The sequence below is a fragment of the Nyctereutes procyonoides genome, unplaced genomic scaffold (genome assembly GCF_905146905.1).
Source record: "Nyctereutes procyonoides isolate TBG_1078 unplaced genomic scaffold, NYPRO_anot_genome, whole genome shotgun sequence".
Taxonomy (NCBI): domain Eukaryota; kingdom Metazoa; phylum Chordata; class Mammalia; order Carnivora; family Canidae; genus Nyctereutes; species Nyctereutes procyonoides.
Window position 1 is genome coordinate 20810393 of NW_026575131.1, and position 24244 is coordinate 20834636.

Sequence of the window (24244 nt, forward strand, 5' to 3'; positions counted from 1 at the left end):
CAACCATTCTCTCCCTTAAATACCTCAATGCTGTCTTTTCCTTCGTTTCTATACAAATGGGCATATTTGTGAAACAGAAACTGAAACATTGGGGGGAAAATCCCCTCAATTTCACAAATTAATTCCTTTTTTGGCAACAAACAAGTACTAGCACTGCCTGGTTCTTCTATCTTAGAGAAAGTTTTAGTTGTATTTTTGAAAGATTTTCTACTCTGCAGACCGTAAGGATATAAATGGGTTTAAAGGACCTTAATTACTGGAAAGTCTGATCTAAAGAGAATGAATCAGCTGTTGCATCTGAGTTTGTTTCCCACCTGTCAACAAAAAATGCCATTCTTAATCCCCTTCAGAATTGGATTAACTTTAAAAAATAAGTCTTCTGGGTTCCTAAAGTTTATACTCAAGTTGGATCATACAGTGCGCTGAAAGGAAGTAAAGAAAGATGTGAATTTTTCTGCTTTTAATTTTCCATCGGGCTTTTGTGGAAGTCGGTAGAAAAGGGATTTAAACCAACTTCTAGCAAGAGGGCAGCCGCAGCTAAACATGTCCCAAGTGTTTCCATTTCCCCATTGTCCCATTATTTCACCGGGGGTGGGGGGGCAGGGGGCGGCAGTGGGGAGGGGAAGAAATCTGTAGCACTGGTTGTGCATGACTTTCCATGGAGCAAAAATATTTGCGATACAAGTTTTCAGCCCTTTTATCTGAGATGGTGGCTCACGTTAAAGTTTGAATATTCAGACATTCCTCAGCTTTGATATTCGAACCGTCAGGTCCTTCAGTGCTCATTGTTTTTCCTGTTCAAAGTCCTAGTCTATGAATTTGGAGTATGACCCTGCCATTTCATTGTTTGCTCCCCACTGCACCTCAGCTGTATGAAAACACGTGGTTAAGAACTTTGACATCAGACTGAACTTATTCAAATCCTTATTGCACCATTAGTAGCTGTGATTTATACCAGGCCAATTAGAATGGTCCTCATGGAATCCTACTTTTCTCACCTGCATACTGCAGATACCAGTATGCAGTATACCAGTATAGACATTCAGAACTAAACTGGTATATGCACATTATGTATATATACATAAGTGACCTGCAGGAGGGCTGGGCACAGCACTGGTGATCCACAGATGGTACATTTGGTGTTATCTATCTTTGGTCATAATCAGATGCCTTTACTGAGAGCTGAATTGCTCTATAGGAAAATGGTTTTGTCCCTAGAAAGTAGTTGGGCAGAACGTGAAATATTTAAGTGTATGTAGATGGCATCCTCCATCTACTCATCATGCACTATACATACAGACATACATATATATATGTGTGTGTGTGTATATATGTCATTGTATATATGTCTTATTAGATATTTCGTACTTGCATGTTCAGACCTTTTCTTGGGTCAGCCTTGGCCAGATTTTTCTCCAAAATAAATATAAGATGTCCCAGACCCTGTCAGGCCTTAAACCAAACTCAAGGTTAATAATCCATCATGAGAAACCCCTAACTTTGAATAGGATTTCTTAGGACAGGGACGCCTGGGTGGCTCAGCAGTTGAGCGTTTGTCTTCGGCCCAGGCCATGATCCCGGAGTCCTGGGATAGAGTCCCGCATCGGGTTCCCTGCATGGAGCCTGCTTCTCCCTTTGCCTGAGTCTCTGCCTCTCTGTGTGTGTCTCTCATGAATAAATAAAATAAAACTCAAAAAAAAAAAAAAAGGATTTCTTAGGACAGGTTTAACCAGAGGCCAAAGATCAGAGTCTGAATTTATGTGGCTTCTGAAAAGTAGATATTTTTTTTTCCCTCTTTAAATGTGGCCTATCTTATTAGAATGGCCAGAGTTGAAGATTTTCAGTACCTGAATGATTCTGAGGAGGATGAATCTTTAAATGCTCCTCGGTTTTTGACTGTAAGAGTTTTCGGCTCAGATTACCTCAGGGGCCCTCCCGGTGGTGTGTGTCATGTCTTGATAGAGTGGAGCCGGAGACTCTTTCTCTAGGAGTGTGACATCCCCACGCAGAGCCCATGCACACTAAAATTTAATGTCACACCTAATACGCTGTCCAGAACGACTTACTAGTTTTTGAGCACAACATCCAGATCCCATCACAGAAATTTAACCATAAATCCTGACTTCACCCGTAAGTATTTTCTTCCCAGGGGACAAAGCCTATTTATTCCAAGGGCCACCCCTACAGCTTGAAGCTGGACTGCCACCTCTGCCCTCAAACACCAAGGGACGGGACCCCTCACCCAGGGCCAAAGCGAGTGACCGAAAAGGACAACTGTTTACGGCCTTTGGCAACATGGAAGGCAGGGCCCGTTCTCCTCCTGGACGACAACTGTTTCAACAGCTGCTTTTTTCTCTCTCCCCCGCTCCCTCCTGAAAATCCCTGTCTCTCAGGTTTTTGAGTCATGATGCAAGAATCTGGGACTGAGACAAAAAGTAACGGTTCAGCCATCCAGAACGGGTCGAGCGGCAGCAACCACTTGCTCCCGTGCGCCAGCCTTCGCGAAGGCCGGTCCAACGGGGAGACGCCGGCCGCGGACGCGGGGGCCGCCGAGCTCGCGCACGTGCAGCAGCAGCAGCAGCAGCAGCAGGTACTGTGCCCACGGGGTGCTGGGGGAGGCCGAGGGGGGCGCCGGACCCTCCCCCACCGCCCTGCGAGTGTCTGGGCTCACCTGGCAGGCCGGCCCGGTGGTTGGCTTCAGAGACTAGTCCTCAAGCCCTTAGGGGTGGACAGTCCTAGAAGCCCCCTCCCACAACCCCTACTTTGGGGGGCAGTTGGTAAAGATGCGACTGAGTGCGCCCCTGGGCACCCGTCCCAGGCCCCCACCATGGCAGGCTGAAGCTGAACTCTTTGGAATAAAATGAATCTTTGGAGAAATGGCTCCCGATGCTTGAATCACAAAGTAGTGATAATACACAGGCTTGTGGAGCCTTGGGAAGAAAGACCCACAATAAGGGGGTAAGGGATAAAAGGAATACGGGATGGAAGAGGGAGTAGTAGATGAATCAGGGGAACAGAAACAAACAGGCAGGAATGGGTATATAGCACGCAAAGCAACAGCAGCACACGGGGATAAGTGTAAGAAATGACCTCCCCTACCTGCTACCTGTAGGAACTTAGGGGTGTGGGCCACTGACCAATGTGCCTGATATACATATGGCAGCCGGTGTGAAGCTAGATCCTCTTAATGTTCTAAATGAGCTCTTATTGGTGGCTCCCCCAAATGCCTATAAACTGGGGCATATTCATTCTCCTTACATTCTCTGTAGGCATGTCAGTGGGTGCCTGTGAGTGACTGATCAAATGTTTCCAAATGGTAAAGGTGACCCAGAAAATGGTGTTGTGTGGCCCAAGTGTTGAGGGAAATTCAAATAAGTAAATAGGGTCTGCTTGAAGACAGCACTGTTTTTCCAGCCTCTCTTGGAATCAGAAAATATGATTTATTTCTGTTAATGATAATGGGTGGGTTTTGTTCTCTTTTGGTCCTTGATTTGTTTACTCGATATACATAGTTATGGCACCATTGCAGAAAGGTGAAAAACGAAGGAGGGATCTTCTGGCCTTCCTGGAAGAAACAAATCGCTGGGGGAGGAGGAAAGAGGAAGGCAAACCTTTTCTCAAACCATTTTCTTGGAATCCGTATCAGAGAAGTAAAGGGAATCCCTTCCTATAGGAGGGTTATAACCTTTGACACACTCTGAGCATGTTTTATATTCTTCTTGCTAAGAAGTTTTTAAGATACGAAAAATGGTTTACATTGCTAGTCCCTTAGAAGTTAGTGGAACCTATTGGGGTGAAGCTACAACAGAGAGAAAGCAAAAAAAAAAAAAAAAAAAAAAAACTAGTAGACATCTCCTCAGGTCTTACTGCATAGGGCTTCATCCAAGTGGCGTGGTGTCTCTCACTGGCCACCCTGACCCTTTTGTGCCTGCACCTTGGATGTCATGTCAGCTGGAATTTAGGACATATGTTGTGTGGAAGGCTGTGCACTTAAGTGAGTTGCAAATGGCCGAATTCTAACCACTAAGGTGGTCAAGCAAAACATACTCTACATGGTAGAAAGGTAGCCATGGATGTGCATGTATCGTTCATGTGGTGTTCCCAGATATTTATGGTTATATTGAGAACGAGCAGTTGGTATTTTGGAGTGCTGTGTTCTGTGTCCTTACCCTATACAGGCAGAGCAACTGGTTCTTTGTGGAGTGGTTGAGTTGGTGCTCTTGACCTCTATATGGTGTGAATCCCACATACTTAGGGTGCATTATTAAATAAATGGGTGTGTTAATTAAATAAATGGGAAACTTGCTATCACTTGCTGTTTTGGGTCGTAAGTCAGCCAAAATCTTCACATATATATCGTCAACACACACACCTCTATGCCAATCACAGCAGCAATGCATTGGCCTCATAGAAGTCAGTTAGGAAAGTGTATTTTAACAGCATCTTCTTAAAAAGCATCAGTAACAAAATTAGTTATCTACACCTACCCTATTTATCTTGGCTCTGACCACTTTGGAAAATATGCTGTTATGTGTTATGGATGTCAGTACCTTCTGATTGTACTTCAAAACTCTTTTTAAATACTTTTTATAATAATTTTATTTTTATTTGCTGTTGATGTGATTTAGGAAGAGAGAGAGAAGTTGGATTTATCATTGTGGCTGAAACCCCACATATTGTGGTTGGCAGGCCTTTTCTGTCTTTTAAAATAAAACACTGACAGCTGTTTGCCCCTCTAAGTGTATGATGAGGCTCTTCACAGGTTGTTGGAGGACAAGAAAATCTGTAGATGAATTGGGAAAAAAAAAAAAAAAACCTAGAGGATTGAAAAAGTTTTGTGGGACCAGAGTGATCATAGTTTTTTTTTCCAGGCTGAAAACTGCTACAATTAAGCACTTTGGAGAAATGCGAGGGTCAACGTGATGGACTTGAGTTGTTTTCATCATTTTTATTCTACAGGTTTTTACTTGAAGTGAGAATACCAGCAGTGAGAAAATCACAGCCATGCTGAATTCATTACTGCGGTAGTCACACAAAACCACGGATAAAATTTCAATAACTGCAGGCCACAGTTGAGTAAACAGTTGCACTGAAATTTAATTCCTGTTGACTTTTCCCCCATTCCTCGCCAGGGGCACATTCTGATTCTGTAGTACAAAGACAACAGGGGTTACAGCTTTGATTAATGTAGGACAGTGGAAGAGAATTAGAACTGTAAAATATGTTAGAAGTCCATGGAACAAAAAGATGTGGCTTAAAAGGGCTTGGTATAAAAATGAGTTAATTATGCTGTGTGTAACACTGAATGTTAGAGGATTTTCCAGTTGCACCAGTGTGATCGTTGATGATATAGGGAGAATTTTTGTCTAGTGCCAGGACTTTAAATAAATGCAAGCCTTTCCATGTTTGATTCTTATTACCAAAGATAATTACAAATGATAGCAAGTGCCCTTTCAGAATGGAGAGCTTTCACAAAGATTAGCTGTGGAATGAGTGACTTCTGTGCTAGGATTGATCTATAGGTTGGCTAAATAAGGTCTAAGAAGAATTGTTAAAAAGGAAAAAAGAGAATTACATAGGTGGCAACCTAGAAGAGTAGAGGGAGTCTGGCTTTTCCATCTTCTCTTGAAAAATCAGAAGATCTGGTAACCCTAGACCAATATTCCTACAAGGGCAACAGTTGTTAGGGGATGAATTGTTCCTGAAGTCAGGGGCCCTGCAGCTCTCCAGTCTGCCCTAGCTCCCACCCAGCAGCATCGCTCATTTGTGGCCCTCTAGGCAGGGGGGTTGGTAGTTCTGCAAGATGCCATCATCACTCAGACACCATCACCCAGGCAGAGGTGCTGCCAGTAGCTGGAAGAGCCCGCCAACACACTCCCCAACTGTCTTCCTTCCTCAAAACGAAATGTATTATCTCTGTAATGTTTCAACTCTACTTCTATCTGGGCCATGAGACTATTATAACAATAGTTTTCTAATAATATAATTTGATAGAGTTTCTGAACATTTCTTTTAGCCACTGGGTAATTCTTTACCCGATACCATAACTGCTTTTTATTTCCTATTATGCCTGCCCCATTTCTGGGTCTGTAAAAGTTCTGTATTGGATATGCACTACTCCATTATGAAACTCAGCAACAAATACTATTACCAATTACTGAAGTTTTTTTTCCTAAAGAAAGGATTTTAAAATGTCCAGAGCAATTTCATAAACTGTGTGGATTAATGCATTTTAAAAGTCTTGAATTTTAGAAAGCAGAATTTTATTTCCATATTGCTGCAAATGAGAGCTTTTTCAGATAAGCATATTACATAGAGCATAATGTTTAGAAGTTTCTCCATATACAGCATATGCTGTCAGGTCAATTAACAGAATGCATACTAGAAAATGTTTATTCAATAAAAATGAATAGCTGTTAAATAAAACAGCTATTTCTTAACAACATTCCATTTAATGATGGGGTTTTTTTTTTGGGTACCACCTGGCAGTTTTATTGTCTGCAAATCAGTATAGAGAGAGCTTTGGTTGCTGTGGTTTTGAGGTGTGGCTATTGTTTTATATGAGGAGGGCAGTTTAGAGGTAGTCTGTGAGAAAGACACTTAAGAAAAAAAGGTAACACTATATATGGGATTTGACTATGGATTATTTAGAGAGTGTGGATAAGTGAGGTGTTTGTTTCATTCATAAACAGTAGTTCCTTAACATTTGGTTTAAGATGTTGGACCTTTTGGCCAAAAAAGCTACATACCCACCATCAACACATGTAGATATACATGTTTCCCGTTAATAATGTAAAAGAAAGAGAGAACACATTGAATGAATCCTGAGGAGTTAAGAGAGGTTGGAATAGGTAGGTTCGAAAACATCATGAAAGGGAAGAAGAGGGATTCGTGGGGTTGCATTTTGACAATGAGCTATTGAAGGAGGTGAGAGATGAGTCACTGCACAGGACCGGGGGAAACTTAGAGAGACCAGAGGAATGCGATGGGGGCTCAAGAGGAAAATCTGGCTGTGTATGTTCACAGAAGATGTAGACAATACATTATCAGAGGGGCCTAGGAGAATCTCGAGTCTCTATCCCGGGGTCCTTTGAATGTGAGCGACCAGATGATAACGACAAGAGTGTGAACATGTTAGCACAAACCAGTACACGGAAATTAAAGATTCTTCTTTTCATTTTCAAAATGGCAGAATGAATTTCCTCATTCGGTTCATGGTACCAAAATGACTAGTGGATATCGAGTGGAAGAGGGGGGTTGTCATGCCAACATTTCCAGCTTGAAGTGCCCCGTTGATACACAACGCCTGGAAGAAATTGCTGCGTGTGTTTGGATGGGCAGTAAACTCGCATGAAACAAACCATCCCCGTATGCCTCTCATCTTACTCCTGTTCCTTTGTGGGAACTGTGTTACCATTATCATGGCCATCCTTTGCCTTGTTCCGTGCTCTACAGAGGGGAACCCAAGTGGTTAGGTGTAGATTAGTACAAAGACCAGGTAGCAGTGGCTAGTTCGGCCTTACCATTCTTCTCCTTACCAAGGGTTGCTTTATTAACTTTTAGGAGTACCCTCAAGTGACCTTTTGCCTTGTAGCTACCGGGGACCGTGTCTGAAAGGAAAGTCTTTTGATGCCATTGGAAGGGAAAAGATAACACCTCTGTGTCCAATATGGGAAGCTTCTGGAAGGCAGCATAGAAGAAGATCTTATTAATGTTTATTGAGTTCCCTCATTGAGGCAGGCACTGTGATAGGGGCTAGAAACTCCATTCACTGGTGGGCGAAAACTCTGACCATAATTATAAAGGACTCACTCTACCAAGATATGTTCCTTTTGAACACAAGGTAGAGTTCAAATATAGAAAATACTCATGATCAAGAATATCTAGGGAGTCAGTGCCACCAAAATATTAGCAAAGACCATTTACAAACAAATGAAGATAAAAGTGAGACAGGAATTCAGATGATTGTGACAAATAAGGAAAAGCCACAACAGTAACAGACTCCCACTTTTTTCTCAGTGCCTTTCTGAAAAGTGGCTATTTCTGGAAAAGGCATACTTCACCCTGAATGCTAAAGTTAGTTCTTTACTCTGAGTTTGAGCCTCCCTCTCATCAAACTATTATTGTCAGAGATTGAGGGAACTTGTGATGAGAACCTTTTATGAAGTCCTTCCAAGTTTTGATTACTCAACAGTTGTGTGTCATCAGTTTGTTGGTTGAAAGTTAAGATGGCATGAGAAATGACAGCAAAAAAAGAGCCATGTACATAGAAACCAAGAAGCCACATTTCACCATGAGTGAAGTATACCCTCAACTTTAAGCAAAAGCATCCCTACTTTTGAGTAGGTAATTTTAAACCCTGACCCGTGAGCTGGTAGTAGTAGTAGTAGTAGTAGTAGTAGTAGTAGTAGTAGTAGTAATATTAATAATAATAAATTTTCTCTCTCTCTCTCTCTCTCTCTCTCTCTCTCTCTCCCCTCATTAGAAATCTCTTTTGGACTTTCAGGAAGTATGACTTTAATGGTAATTTGTTGACAGATCAGCTTCAGTGATTGCAGAGAGTTTGTTTTGCAAAACTGGCAGGCTCCTATCTGTTCTCTGAAGGCAAGGAACCTACTTTGCTGTTTTGCAACTGCTTGAGTTTATTGACAAGTGCTGAGCACGCAGAATTGGTATGTTTGTGTAATGTGAACCTATAGCTTGAATGATGGCGTCGAGTGTACTTTTAGGTAGTGCATAGATTACTTGATAAAAAGGGTTACAAGGTGACTGCTTTTATGACAAAGTAGAATGGCAATATAAATGCAAGTGGTAGATGGAGCAACAAAAGGGAAGTTTATATAGGGAATTGAACTCCGCATTAGAAAGTTTCTTTTCATCACTTGGTCTTTGAACTCAAATCTATTGTAATTATGAAGTGTTACTTGTAACATTCCAGAGGCCCTTTGCTAAATACTGTGTTTGATTTGGTTCAGAGAAATACAACCATGTTTTTTCTTTCTTTTTTCTCGCACAAGAAAATAAGGTGAAGAGAGTTTCACATACTGGCCTGGCCTCAGCTTTGTTCCAAGTGAGCTAATATATGTGCTACACTGGAAAGTATGTATTAGCTTTGTTTCTTCACCTTGGAGTTCTTGAAATTCATTTATTCATTTGTTGCATATTCCTTCCCTCCCGTAACTAATATGTGCTGTGGTGTGGTCCTGTGTGTAAGGAAATGCACATGGTAGGGTAATTTGGAGTTTGACTAGAGCCTGAAGAGCAAGGATGGGAGTGGTGGGAAGGTGGTTCAAAGGTTACCTGGGTTCAGCTTGTTGGAGGCTCAGGTTCTTATGCCAGGGGAGGTTTCTAGGCAGAGAAGAAAGGCCATTCAGGAGGAAGAGTACTAAAGGTAAGTTAGAAGGTTGGACCTGGCCTGGCCTGGAAGGAAAGAGAACTTTGAGAGATTAATAGCAGTGCCAAGGCTCTTGCAGTTGGTCCTGAATTTAGTAACGGGGCACTAACTCTCATTTACTGAGGGCTTGCTTTTGTTAATCAGCCCCCCTCCCCAGCCCCCCTCCCCACTTGCTGTCTGCATTTCTCCTCCTGCATTTGAATACCTTGATCAACTGTATGACCCACATGGGCTGAGATGGCCTTTTCTCACTCCCCAATATTCCCCAGCACACAGCACAGCACCTGACCTAGAGAAGTTCTTTAACAGACTGTGAATGAATGAATTAGGAAGAGAAAGAAAAGGCCATGGTCACAAAAGAGTGGTGAGGGGAGATTCGGAAAATCAGCAGGGCCTTTTGAAGTAGGAGATATGAAAACATCAAGGAGTGGGAGTTATATAGGATGATGAGTCAGCATTTCCCATCTGAGTGGCAAAATGGTGGCACCATGGAACAGAAGGGAAGGGCATCAGGAGAACTCAGGATCCTTCCTTACCTATCACGGGTCGGTTATTATGCTATGATAAAGCACATACATAACTTGTAAAGAAGGAGCAGACTTATGCTGGAAAAGTCCTTTTTCTTTTTTTTTTAAAGGCTGTTTAAAAAACGACATCCTCTTACATCACAAAAACTCTCTTGATTGTATATATTTATTCAGATTAAAATTATCAAGTATTTTCCCTTTAGCCTTTGCCAGTTACTAATGAGTATATCTTCCAAAAGTCACATGGGAAATGCTGATAAACTGCCTTGTGTTCCTATTGATCACGGAATGGACTTAATCTCTTTTAGAGAACAAAACTACTAAGTTAGATCTTTGATAAAGTCTGTTTCATATTGACACAAGCTTCTTAGAATGAATTTGTTTTTTAGGGTGAAAGGGGGTATGTGTTGTGTTTCTTTTGTTGGAAAAATACAATGTGTAATTATTAAACAGTGGTGCTATTGGCATACTCATTGACGAGGTATAGATTAAACTGCTTAGGGATGTCAAGGCCTTGTTTGTGTGCTTAGGTTGAGCCCTGGACAAAGGAGGATGGAAGGAAGGCAGCTCTGTTCTCTTTAATCCTCCAGAGGGCCTTTTCCAGTGTCTTCTGCATGAGAGGGGTAGGATTTTTTTTTGTCACCCCAACATTCTCCTTGGATTAACTCTTTCCCCCCTATTTTTAGACTGTTCCTTTTTTACTATACTCCAAATAAAATTACCTTCCTGACACAGATTCATCTTCAACGAAGTTTCCAAAAGTAGACCATTTGTTACACAATTTGTCATCCACACAGCCACAAGGAATTGTCAGTATCCCAGTCACTTGTCAATAGAGGCAGAGTGTCAGCTGATCCGAAATCCGTGTTTTTATCACTGTACCTTCTCTCATCCTGAACTCCCCTGTCTCCACATTGAAGGGAAGGTGACATGATGTCTTCTTAGTCATTCAAATCCAATAACTTTTAATCTGAAGGTTAAGTAGTGAGATATAAACTAAGAGATGATAATATCAATTTTATGTTCACTGAAGGGCACAATATACCTCTTTCTAGTAGAGGGAAAATTGTGCGTAAAATGTCTTTTGCTTTTCAACAGCAGAGCCATGTGTCTCAGAGCCAAAGGAAGAAAGAGTTTTGGAAAAATTTAATAAAATAATATGTAACATCCTAAGACAGGGCAAAAGTGGCCTTTCATTATTATAATAATTAAGTATTAATTTTTTAAGATTGCATAGTAAGACAGTTCCATTTTTATAGCCTCTTGTATTGACTCTTGTTATCCTCCCTATAAACTCAACAACCTTTTACAAGGTTAAAGACTGGGAGAGAATGACATAATGCTCATTCTTTCCTATTTTTGATCCTAATGTATATGATAAATAATACTGTGTAATATTGCTTACCTTGCCTCATTTTTTTTGTCCTACTCATGATATTTCCATTTCAACTCAATAGGCATTCAACATCCAAAAGTAGTAAGTGAAAATGTCTTTACATGCATTTTTATTATGATACTCTCTGATTGTCTCATTGGTTATACACTTGTCTTACCAACTCAAAGTTTGTGATGTGTATACCGTGTGCATTTATGTAACGATGTCATTAATGTGTTTACAAAGGAAAAAGCATCATGCAGAAGCTGAGTATGTGATATTCACAATTAAATTGTCACAATTGTTTTCCAGAAATATTTTAGACTTGTCTCAGCCACTTGTTTGGTACCTTGACGGAGTGGGTTCTAGGTACAAAGCACTGTGTTAAATCTACAGACTATACTAGGGATTAGTGAACTAAGCCAGAGGGTCTATCTGGCTAAATCTGGCCTGCCACCTATTTTTTTTTTAAGATTTTATTTATTTATTCATGAGAAACCGAGAGAGATGCAGAGATACAGGCAGAGGGAGAAGCAGGCTCCATGCAGGGAGCCCAACGTGGGATTCGATCCTGGGTCTCCAGGATCATGCCCTGGACCGAAGGCGGCATTAAACCACTGAGCCACCCAGGCTGCCCAGCCACCTGTTTTTTTTAAAGAAAGGTTTTATTGACACTTATTGAGCACTGTGGTATTTTGTTCCTTTGCAACGTGTTATCTTACTTCATTCTCATAATGACCTGATGAGGTGGATATAATCATTTAAGGAACTCACGTAAAAAGAAAGAGCCAGAAAGAGTTAAAAGCAGGGGTTGGGGGAAGACTTGGCAGCATCTGAGTTCCTCGATCCACTTGTTCTTGCCGTTTGGTTGCTTACCTTTTTTGTGATGTGTGTGTTCAATCTTTCCTTGAATTCTATGAGTCAATAGATTGCTTTCTTGAACTGGGGGGAAAAAGGTTTTATTGAAACACCACCATTCCCCTTATTTGCTGTTGTCTGTTCCTGCTTTTCTCCTACTACAACAGAGGTTAGAATGTATAGTTCACAAAACCTAAAATACTTCTCACCTGGTCCTTTACAGACAGATTTTGTTGACCCCTGAATTAGTAAACGGCAGATATAGCAAGATTTGCCTTCTAGAACTTTGTACTCTTGTTTTATACAAAATGACAAAACTGTGGGGTCATTCATCATTTTTTCCCTAAATTATCCCTCAAGAAATATATATTTATCACGGATTAAGACTTTGCCTTGCATTCTCTGGAGTGGTAAAGTCACTGTTGGTTTTTGTCATAACCTGCAGGATTTCTTTCTAATCAGTTAACTGAATGCATTTTATAAATTAAATGTTTTGGTGGTTAGAGAAATAAACAGCCAGCCCACTAAGGAAATGGAGGTTGGACACTGAGTAACTTGAAGAGCGGAAGTTCTTCCCCATGGTTCTTTTACCAAAGAAAATTAACATAAAAACGAGCATATCTTATGTTCACAGCCCCATGGTTGGCTAGAAGATAGGAAGAAATGCCCTTACACTCTTCCTGAATTCATAAAGCTTATAATCTCATTGTAGTGAACAAAACATAAACATGTGCATTAAATATCAATAAAAATCTCAAAGCAAAATGAAGACAAGCTGTAGAAGAGATGTGTATGACTAATTAACAGATGAATGATTTAAGCAATAAATCTTCAGTAACCCAGAGAGGAAGAGTTTATTTGAGTCTGTGTTGGTGGGATATTTCAAGGCCTTGGTATAATTTAGGAAATAATAACTCAGCGCACACACACCACCAGCTGATTTAATTTAACCCTTTCAATCAGGAGATAGTGGATGAAAGATGTATACTGAGCAGGATGGGTTTGTTTTATGATCTAAGTGCCCAAGAAGTGTATCTTAGCCACTTTGCCATTTTTAAATTTTAGGATAAGCAGGGGGATTTCCACTGTGGAACAACAGGAGGTATATGGTAAGTAGAAGTCTTTTTATGCCGGGCACCAGCATCTGAGTTTATTGGTCTCCAGGAAGTGGTGTGGGGCCTATCTGTTTACACAGACCATTGCCTGAGTTGAGTGCACGATCTCCAGAGATTAGATGGGGACTGACAAGCCTGGTCATTTGGTCGGTGGTGTCCATATTTTACATACCTTTATATTGAGTTTTAGCTAATTCACCCCTATTTGTCATAGAGCTAGAATAACTGAAATCCTAATACCTGATTCGAAAATAATTGTGAAATTTGAAGGTATTTATTTTTTTCAATCCAGCAATTTATGAACTGTTTCCTGGAAGTGCATTCCCTTTTATTTTCTTCCTTCTGCCTTTCTTTATTTTCTTGCAAGTTTCTTTGAAACTTGTTACCAGATAACTTATCATGACATCTCACAATTAGTGAAAATCTCTTTAGTCATCCTGGTGGGAGGGTATCTCTGGCACAGGCCAGGTCTTTAACTCCATCATGTGTTCATTTTGTAGGTTTATGGTTCCTCTTCTGTGAATCTGGTGACACCCCAGCATCCTTTGCCCTGAGAAGTGTGTGTTTATGTGTATGTTTGTGTCATTTTGCAGTGAGTTTCATGTGCATCATCCCCAACCCCCTACCCCCCAATTAAAACACTATACAGTCCATACTGCATGTTAATTAGATTTGCATGCTGGTTCAGTGTTTTGACAAATGTTCCTAGATTTTTCTGTGTTTAATTAATGTTAAGTATATTAGTAACCTATCTTTAATTTGGAAAAGGTTTCCTCTTCTGGCTCTAAAAGCTTACCAATGTGTCCCTGGAATTAGTTCTTGGATATCTTAAATGTAGCACTATAAATGCCAGCTCCAAAGAAAACTCTAGAAAGTAAGGTCATATAAAGCACTCTGCACGGGTTCGAAGAGCCTTTTTTATATTTATTCAAACACAATCACCAGCTCTATACACTCTTGAACTCTTCTAAATAAAGAACTCTATGCTACTTGGAAGATCTTTGACTAAATCAGCAAAGGTTACAATAAATGATGCTTATAACAATGGCACTGCCTTTCGAGGCTGATGGGAGTGTAAGTTTGTGCAGCCCATTCTGGGGACAGTGTGGCATTGGGTGTCAAGAGGCTTAAGACTATTATACCCTTTGATTCAGGGGTACACTTTTACTTAGAGGTTATGGCATTCAGCAGTGGTTCTCAGACTTACTATACATATTGGAATCATCTGGAGGGCATCGTAAACCATACTGCTAAAGCTACCCCCGGAGTACTTTACTCTGTAGATCTGGGGTAAAGTGCAAGGATTTACATTTCTGATGCTTTTAACTCATTCTCTGCTGCTGGTTGGAGGATCACACTTTGATAACCACTCAAAAAGGCAGAGCACCTAAAAGCATAGTTAATGGAGCCAGCCAGTATCCTTGTCTTGTGGATGTCATCGAGCGCTGTGCCAACAATCATATACAGACGCACTTAGTTGCTTACCCAATGCATACTGTGTCCCCTAGAGATTTATCTCACTGCCGCAGGGCGTAGAAAATGCAGGAGAAACATTTCATTTGAGACATTATGGGGTCCTACTGACAAGGGTTCAAAACCCACCTGTGGTACTTACTGAGTGAATGAAGCTAGGTGAGTTTTGCCAGTCTCTTTGAGCTTTAACTTTTTTGGTCTGTAGAATGGGGCAATAGCGATAACTCCTAGAGCAAAATTAGGTGATGAATACATTGAATAGTAGGCCTTAGCACACTAGTGAAACCTTTAATAATAGAATAGTGCTCTCCACACTATTACTTTGTTTGCTCAGCATCTTTTGAAGACAGGGAAAAGGCGGGGCTGAAATCTTAGGGACCCAAAGGCAGAGGCCAAGAGGCAGAGGCCAAGGAACTTGTTTCTCAGGGCTGTTCCGAATAGCATACTCCACCCAATTTATATTCAAATGTGATCACCTTAGAGCAGTGTAGAAATTCATGTTAGAGACCGCCAAGGAGAACCCTTATCCATGAATTCCGGGATCCTTGTGTCTTCCCTCATTGAGATAATTAATTGAAATAAGGGCACAGTCCTGTTTGACAATCACACTCTTCATTTAGAAGCTGACCTCTATAGGAAGACTGCAGAGAATCAGTTCTTGTAGGCAATTAGTGCCCCAATTTACCATTTTAGAAAAGAAAACATATATCTTAATAAATACAGAATTTCTCCTCTATACCTACTAGCAACATTACTGAAGGGGCCCCACCACAAATGTTTTAAATTTAGAGGCAGAGCTAAGGACACAGTTTGCCTCCAGAATCTGAATTGAATCAGGGTTTTATTTCAGATAAAATCTTTGGGGCTCATAACTTAAAAAACACAACTTTTACTGGCATTACGCAATTTGCCACGGGTCATTTAGCGAAATGTTTGTATATGTAAGCCCAGGTTCTTTTAAGAAAAAGGAGTGGTGGAGGGCGGGGATTGGATTTTGCTAAAATCCAGGTGGCGTTTCAGTTTATATTTAATTTTAATTGGAAATCAAATACAGGCAAGGGAGAAAAAAACCTACCATGTTTTCCTTACTAAGAGTATCCATTGGGGAGGGGAAGGACACTGCCAGCCAAATTTTAAGAAGCAGCTTTTTTATTGGCATGTCTGTTTTTTTTTTTTTTCTGGCTAAATTCTTGTGCCTGCATTTTCTTTTTTAACATCGAAGATTTTACACATGGCAGTGATTTTTATGTGTCAGTGTTCCTTACTGCCCTCCTTCTGTAATTTCTACGGGATTAGTGCCTAGAACCAGGATAGCAAATAATTACCTACTACATCTAACCAATAACTTCCCTGAGCTGTTGTCTGGTGAGCCCCCTTTGTAGGTTCCAATCTGAGATAATTATTTGATTCCTGTGGCCCATCCTATTTCTGGAACACTGAGGAAGTTTCTAAAGGATTAAGAGCGGGGTGGGGGGTTGAGGGGGAAGCAGATAAAAATTGACAGAATTTTAGGAGGTCCTCTCATTTGTCTATAGGTGCATTTTGTGAAACTCCCATAAACTATTGGCAGAGTGACTATGGCACAATTAGGGAATGGCTGCTGAATGTGCTGGAAGAGGTGCCGAGACAGTCACTTAACTGTGCCAGTGCCTACAAAATATCCCATGTGCCAGAGCCGAGAGTGAAATCCTCAGTGTTGGCTCTGTGTAAGGCTTGGGTGTAATTCAGATGTTTTCAATTGAAGATGGAATACCAAATAATTTCGAATTTTCTACTGCACAATTAATTACACGTTCATTGTAGAAAAATTAGAAGATGCAGCTAGGAAAGCAGAAAAAGAAGAAACTTAAACTGCCTGCACCCTCCTTTGACAGAGGTACCAACTATGGACATTTTTGCAACTGAGTTGCCTTTTGCATTTCTTTTTTCTTTTTTTTTAAGTCATCCCCTCACGTTTTTACATATCCTTGTTCCTGTTCCCACCGTGGAACTTTACAGTTAAAAGAAATAGCTAGCAGTAATGTTATCAGTGGGAATTGTTAGGGCTATGTTTCATATGTGATGGTTCACTTTTTCATCTTAATTTTATATTTAGTGTTTATAGCTTTAGGGGAAAATTCATGTTCTTAGTTTCACATTTCAGAGTTTATGGTCTAATTAATGCTGTTTTCCTAACTTTCCCCCCTTTACCTTCTCTCAGATTTGCCAGCTAATTCAGGATTTGAGCACATTTCTTAAAAATTATTTTCAAGAGGAAACTTTCAGCATGGTACGATGATTTATTTTCAATAATTAAGTACATGTCTTATCAAAAATCTTAAACATCCCTACTGTCACATGTTTTTATAGGTTTGAAATTCAAGTTGCTCCTTGAACAATGTGGGGGTTAGGGCACCCACCCCTTGCACGTAGTTGCCGATCTACATATCGCTTTTGACTCCCCACAAAACTGCTTTCTAGCCTGTTGTTGACCAGAGCTTTCCTGATAACATAAATAGTGGATTAACACATATTTTACATGTTCTATGTATTGTATGCTGAATTCTCACAGTAAAGTCAGCTAGAGAAAAGAAAACATTACTAAGAACATCACAGGGAAGAAAAAATACATATACCAGACTTTACTGTATCAGATTGAAAAAAATCCAGTGGAAGGTGGACCAGTGCAATTCAAACCTGTGTTGTTCATATGTCAAGTGTACTCCTATCAGTAATAGTAATGGTATGAGAAGTAGTAGTCATATCAATAGTAGAATTTATTGAAAGCTCCTTTCTTCCATCTTTGGGCTTGCTTTGTACCTTTATTAGTACCGTTTGTTCTCCCAAGCACACTGTGAGCAAAGTATTCTTACGATCCCTCCTCATCACAGGAAGAAATTTCCTTAGCTGCCCAGGTCCACACAGCTTATTGTTGGACAAGCCTGGCTTCTAAGCACCATCTGCCCGGTCCCACAACCTGAGCTCCTCATCCCAGCAGGCCAGCCCCTCTCTCCCTGTATTTACCGTGCTGGGGATTGAGTCATGCTACAAGCATTGCTCCCACTTCCCTTGGGCTCCTGCCCCATTGTGGACGCCCTAAAATGTTGTCTCATTTCAACCCGTCTTTTCTTGCTGAGTCCAGTAAGAAAATGCCGAATATTCCTTTAGTTAGAGCTTTTCCATTTTCACCTTCTCCTGTTTTCACAGCAAGCCCACCCTTTTAGCCCGTGCGCCCACTCTTCTTACTCCCAAGCAACTGTGCCTAGATGCTTGGATTAGTTTCTTTTTGCTTCCGGGAGAGGGTCCTGGTGCACACCTGTTGCCATGGATCCTTCTTGTGAACACCCAAGCCTGGCACATCCAGGCAGCAATGAACATCATTCTTTCTGTTTCTGAAACACTTTGGGAAGCCTTTGGGTCATTCCAGAAAGGAATGGTCGGTCAGGTTTATGGGGCGCTGCGAACTATACAGCCAGCGTGGAAGGTTCCAGCAGAGCTGAACCCTGCCTCCAGTGAGGCTCGCTTTTCAGATTGCCATCTCCTTCGTGAGTCAGGGACATGGAAGTGTTGGCTTTTAAGAAATGGGAAATCTGGGTTTATTGATAAGTCTGCACGTAGCCAGCTGCGAGCTGTGATGGTTGCAGTAGATGTTTTATGACAACTTAAAAGCAACCATTTTGGGTCAGACACTTTTTCTCTTTATGGCTCCTGTGTTTGGGTACATGCAACTGGGAAGACATAAGACTTGCAAACTTTCTCCAGGTGCCCCAAACAGCTGTCACAGACTGACAGGCTGGGGAAATACCTTCTGTGTTTTCTTAGTATTACATGACAGGCTCGACCCTTTTCCCAACCTACAAAAATGTATTTGGATAAAATATTTCTGGTACCTTGAGTTTCTTGAGGAAATTATTCACTCAGCTTCACTGATTAATGAGTTAGTCCTTTTGAAGTCACCACAGTTGTTTTCGTTATTTTAATATCTAAAAGAAGGGATTATTTTGCTTTAAGAGTGATTAGCTCTGTTGACAAAATGTCCTCTGCTCCCTGAGTGGTGTTTTGTGTTAATGTTTCCGTGGCTCACCTGCTTTGCTCACATCCAACACTGCTCCAGTCAACAAAGAACAATTGCTTAGCACAATAAATAAAAGATAGTACTCACGAAGGATGTGCGATAGGACTTACGGTAGGAGTTTTAAAGATTCATAACCTACAAGTCAAACTATGTACATTTCCCCAGCGGCAAAGCATATGTTTGTTTCCAGTTTGGGAAATTGTCGTAACTTGCATGGCGTATTTTGTGAAGATGGCCGATAATGCCCAGGCCTTGCCTTAACAAATATTATTACATCAGCTAACTTGCTCGTCGGTCACTGTCCTGGATCGATAACAAAAGCCCAGGTAGCCGGCCGCGGTGAATCTTTCTTAGTCTGTCTTTATCTCTGTCTCACCTTTAAAAACAAACTGACAGGTCTGCATTTGGCAAGAATGGAGGAGTAGGCTGAAGCAGTTTTATTGAAAGAAAGTCATAATTTGAAAATCTCCCACTTTTGGGTTGCTGTTTGAGAGGGAAGGGACCTCAGTTCTCTCTCTCTCTCTCTCTCTCTTTTTTAAAGATTTTATTTGTTTATTTATTTATTTATTTGAGAGAGAGAAAGAGCATGAGGAGGGAGGAGAGGGAGAAGCAGGGTCCCACTGAGCAGGGAGCACGATACAGGACTCGATCCCAGGACCCCCGGATCATGACCCAAGCTGAAGGCAGGTGCTCAACCAACTGAGCCACCCAGGGGCCTGGGACTTCAGTTCTGCAAAGGTGTTACCATGGCCACATCTGTGTCGTCACCTCAAAAAAGAAACACATGGTCTAGAGAAGAAAATCGGGCTTTATCACTTGCCAGTACAAGGAGCAGGAGCGTATGCCCATCTGGGGGTAGCTCGGATGTTCGCAACTCAAACTACTTTGCAGATGCAGAGTGTGTCCCATTTCTGCACCGTCTCTTGGTAGAGTCTCACCTCCTCTCCGAAAGGATTCATAGAACCGTGATCTCTCTATGAATTCATTATGATGTGTAAGTCGAGCATTCCTTCTCCTGCTAGCCATAGGTGCTAAACTCTTTCAGCATCTATATACCTCCTGTAGGAATGAGAGAAGTGACTTCATCTTGTCCCTCTAACACGTGTGTATCTGTTCTCTTTTGATCGTACCTGCTTTCTCTCCCGTGTCCTCCATTCTCCTTCGCCATCCACTCCCTACTCCAAACATATGATGTGTGTACTCGCTTTTCTTTTTCTTTCTCTGTATAGTCATAGAATTTTTAAAATTCCTTAGATGAATCCAGCCTCACATTTTATGGATGAAGAAACTAAGCTCAGACAAAATAAAGGCTTTGTCCTTTGATTCGCTTTTGCATGGACGCCCCTGATGTGTTTAGAAACAATCTTGTGTAGTATGATGTGGGCCCTTCCATGAACTGTCAGGATGGATGAAATCAGAAACTTCATTCCTGTGGTAACCAACACTATCTGGAACCCTGTTCAATATGTAGAGTATAACCAGCTGACTGAGTGTACATGTACATCCACTTTCAAATTTTGTTATTGATTATTGGGAAGTGGTTATTTTTCTTCACTCTTTTCCCCTTGGAGCAGGGATCAGCCAACTTTACATTTAAATTTACTTTAAATAATAAATATTTTTTGGTTCTGGAGGCTATTTTGTTTCTCTCACAAATGCTCTGCATGAAAGCAGCCATGGATAATACATAAATGGACATGGCAGTGTTCCAATAAAACTTTATTTACAGAACCAGGTAGAGGGCTGGATTTGGTCCACTGGCAGTAGTTTGCTGTCCTAGAGAGGACGCATAGATGGTGGCTCAGGGAAATTGTTCTGTGTAGCAGGTGGTAAAGTTCCTCTGCTAGTCATACCATGCCTTAAGATTGATGACTTTATTTTTTCACTTCCTTCTTAAAAAACGATTTCATCCTTCCTACCATGATTTGTTTCCCAATTTCCATTCCTTAGAGCCTCATTCACTGTGGTTATCCTGTAAGTCCTCATTTTCTCAAATGCTATTAGGAAAGAAGCTGAGACTTCCCAGAATATACCCACAGTCCCTCGTAAGATGACTTCAGACCTCATCTTCACATCTCATTGTTACCAGCCTTGCCAGAGGTAATATCTGTAAATCTTGGACATTTCTAGTCATCATGAACTGGCCTTTTATCACCAGCATCCCCACGGTCATCCTGCCTTTTCAGTGAATTTCTACCTGGAATATGTAGCATCTTGATTTGAGTCAGGCTTTGTCCATCTCCTGAGTGGAATGTACTAATAGGAAGAGAGCTAGTATGTTGCATCAAAAGATCTTTTATGCTTACACTGTTAGGTTTAAGTCAGTTTGGTTGGGTGGAGGAGAAGAAAAGGCAGGATGGAGGCTTTGGGGTCAAGAGGGTGAAGTTGAAATGCCTTCTTGGCTGATTATTCCTATTAAACCATGTCAAGTTTTGGGAAATCTTTAGGGATAGTGACTCATGTTCTTAGGCAATAGAGGAGAAACTCCTTCCATGGTAGAGGGGAAAAAAAAAAAAGACTGACCCCTGGATCAAAAGGAAGAAAGAAGTGACCTCTCAAGTTTGGAAAATGCAAGGGCTCTGCTGATACAATCCTTGAACATTGATGTGGATTATCAGCCAGACTGGGTTGGAGTCTTGCTGTGATTTGCAGCAATTCCCTGACTCTTTGAGCCTCTGGAAACTAGTTCATTTCAAAGGTTCCTTCTGCTTCTAAAATTGCATGCTGTTTCTTTTCTCGTTAATTTTTGATTAAATTAGAAATTAGGCTCTGGTTTACATATTCAGTGCTTTGGTGATTTTGGAGAAGTGTAGTCCCTGACAATCACCAGTAGGCACTCCAGATCTTTAAAACATGACATTCCAAGCAAGAGTGTCTTTTAAAACATCAATAGCGAGTCAAGAAAGGAAGAAGGAAGTTGGAGGAAATCCTGGTTTTGAAAACAGGCCCAGTGAATGAATTGGGATGCAAAACTCCTGGAAGATACTCCATGCCTGGCTATGTTGGTAGCTCTGTGACCTTAGGTGGTCCCTTAGTCTCATTTTCTTTATCATAAGATAAAGTTAATAATGACTGTCCTGCATACCTGAGAGGGGCGTGAGGGGAAGCAAATGAGGTAGTAAAGGTCAGAATGCTTTGTAAGCAGTGAAACATATAAATGGAAGGTGTCTTCATTATGGAGACATGGTTTGCATTTGCATTACATTCGTGCAGACCCTCATGTGTTCCCAGACATGATGCATTCCTCTGGGGGGACACTCATGATCCATGACTGTGGGGTTTGGGGCCCTGGGGTTTTCCATTTAGTAATTCTACACATAACCAACAGGGATTTTAAAAAGCCAGCATACATGATATTTTTCCAATGTTTTAATTTTAATTTTTTTCTAGTGTGTCAGAAACTTTCAGGTTTTTTTTTTTTAAGATTTTATTTATTTATTCATGAGAGACACAGAGAGAGGCAGAGACATAAGCAGAGGGAGAAGCAGGGAGACTGATGCAGAACTCGATCCCAGGACTCTGGAATCATGACCTGAGGAAAGGCAGACGCTCAACCACTGAGCCACCCAGGGGCCCTAGAAACTTTCACTTTTAAAACAAAAGGCCCTGTGTGTGAGTTTTCTTTTATTTAAAAAGAAAAAAGAAAAAAAATGGAGGACTAACGGAGAGCTTCCTGGAAACAAAAGCCGGGTTGTCCGTGATTAAGCTGAGGAGGCTACATGAGATTTGGCAGGAAGAATAACGGGTTGGGTTGTTACTTATCAAAGGAATATTTGCTGTTGGCCTTAGTATAATAATGTTAATGAGATTATTAGGTGGGGGAGATTTTCAATAAATAATTGATAAGGATTAGAAAGTGCCTTTTCTGCAAATAAACTTCAGAATAATTAATATTCATGGACTCTGTTTGTCAACAGAAAAATGTAAATGAAGAGCCAGTCCTGTCACCAGACACTCGTCCTGAAGGACATCTGTAAGAGAAGGGTTAAGGAGGGGGAAAGGCTGTATTCAGAGCCGTGGCCCAGACCCCAGCCCTGTGCGTGTCAGTACAACTTTCCACATCTCAGCCAACACATTTTCCGGGCTGGGTCTCTGTCGGAAAGCAACCCTGAAATGCAGGTTTCTAATAGATTGTTGGTTGTAAGGTATGAAGGACAGAAGGAGGTAAGAGAGAAGGCAACTTGCTAATGCAAAAGCAGTGTACTGAAAGTCACTTTTATTTCTTATTTATAATCTACATGCACACTCTGGGTAATAGATGATGCCGTTCATTCAGCCCTTTAACTTCAAAGCAGAGAGAAGGCATGGCTGACAGAGCCGGGAGCAGGGATACAAAGGTACTCACAACAAGAGGAAAAATGCCTGTTTACAGGATTGCATTTGTTAGCACGCTCTCTTCAGATATTGTTCCCCCAGGAATAGCGAGAATATGTGCAGCGCGAACAATGATTTAACATCTGAAAATGGTACTTAAAGAGTTTCTGTCTGGTAGTAATGTGATGAAGGCTTCTGAAGGGAACCTGGGGACTTCATTTCTTCTATTTATCTATATGTCTCTCTGGCTTTAGTCAGAGGTAATTGCATATTTAACCCCTCAAATAGCTTTAACCCTCGAGGTGCCAAGATTTTACCCGGTATGAAATGTGCTTTTATCCCAGCAGAGGCAGACTTGGAATTCCCTTGAAAAGAATTATTTAAATTTTAAAAGTAAGTAAGTAAGTGTGTGTGTGTGTACGCATGTGCGCGTGCGTGCAGGTGGATGGATGGATGGATGGAAAGAAATTATAGCAGCACTTAGGAATGAGATAGGGAAAGAAGCATGTCCTCCTTTCCTTGTTTGGAAGAAAAGCAGTTAAAAGACAAATATTAAGAAGAATGAAAACTTGAAAAGAATGTAAGAAGAGACGGAATGACAGAACAGTGTTTTTACTTGGGTGTCATCGTGGCCTGAGCTTAGAGAGGAAGAGAAGGTACCGTAGGCCCAAGAGAAGTTGTAGACGGACCCTAAATCAAGAATATAAATTTGTCGCTTGCCTCAGCAATATGGTTTTCTCAATTAGTGGTCGTTCTGGGAGACCTGCTTAACAGCTTATGTGAAACAAATATTAACACAAATTGTGTAATTACATCAAAATCCCAAATTCCTCAAAGATGCAAAATGGTTTTCAGCTAAGAACACGCCAGCAATAAAACATCCTATAGTCAAAGGAAGCGCACTCTAAGGCAACCATGAGACTGAATCCGAGCGACTTTCACAGTTTATTTTCATGGTATTTAAATTATGATACCAGTGGGTATTTTTAATTAGTGTGCACTTGTCTACATAAGCCATGTTGGCAAATTTGACTCATTCATACAGTAGTTGCTGTAAAAGAGGCCAGCACAGCCTGCAGGAATTAAAATTAAAAGTTTCTGCAAGCTGTTGTCGACATGACCATATCTCATTAA

General features: G+C 41.0%; 1 protein-coding gene across 9 annotated transcripts in view; it reads left to right on the plus strand.

Moving 5' to 3' along the window:
• Positions 1-24244, plus strand: part of FOXP1 (forkhead box P1) — a 582432-nt gene that overhangs the window by 348144 nt on the left and 210044 nt on the right. For all 9 annotated transcript variants that reach the window (XM_055342934.1, XM_055342933.1, XM_055342948.1 and 6 more), the window contains one exon: positions 2394-2590. In XM_055342934.1, coding sequence (XP_055198909.1) covers positions 2405-2590 — 186 coding nt within the window. In that variant the 5' untranslated portion in view covers positions 2394-2404. The remainder of the gene's footprint in view (positions 1-2393; positions 2591-24244) is intronic.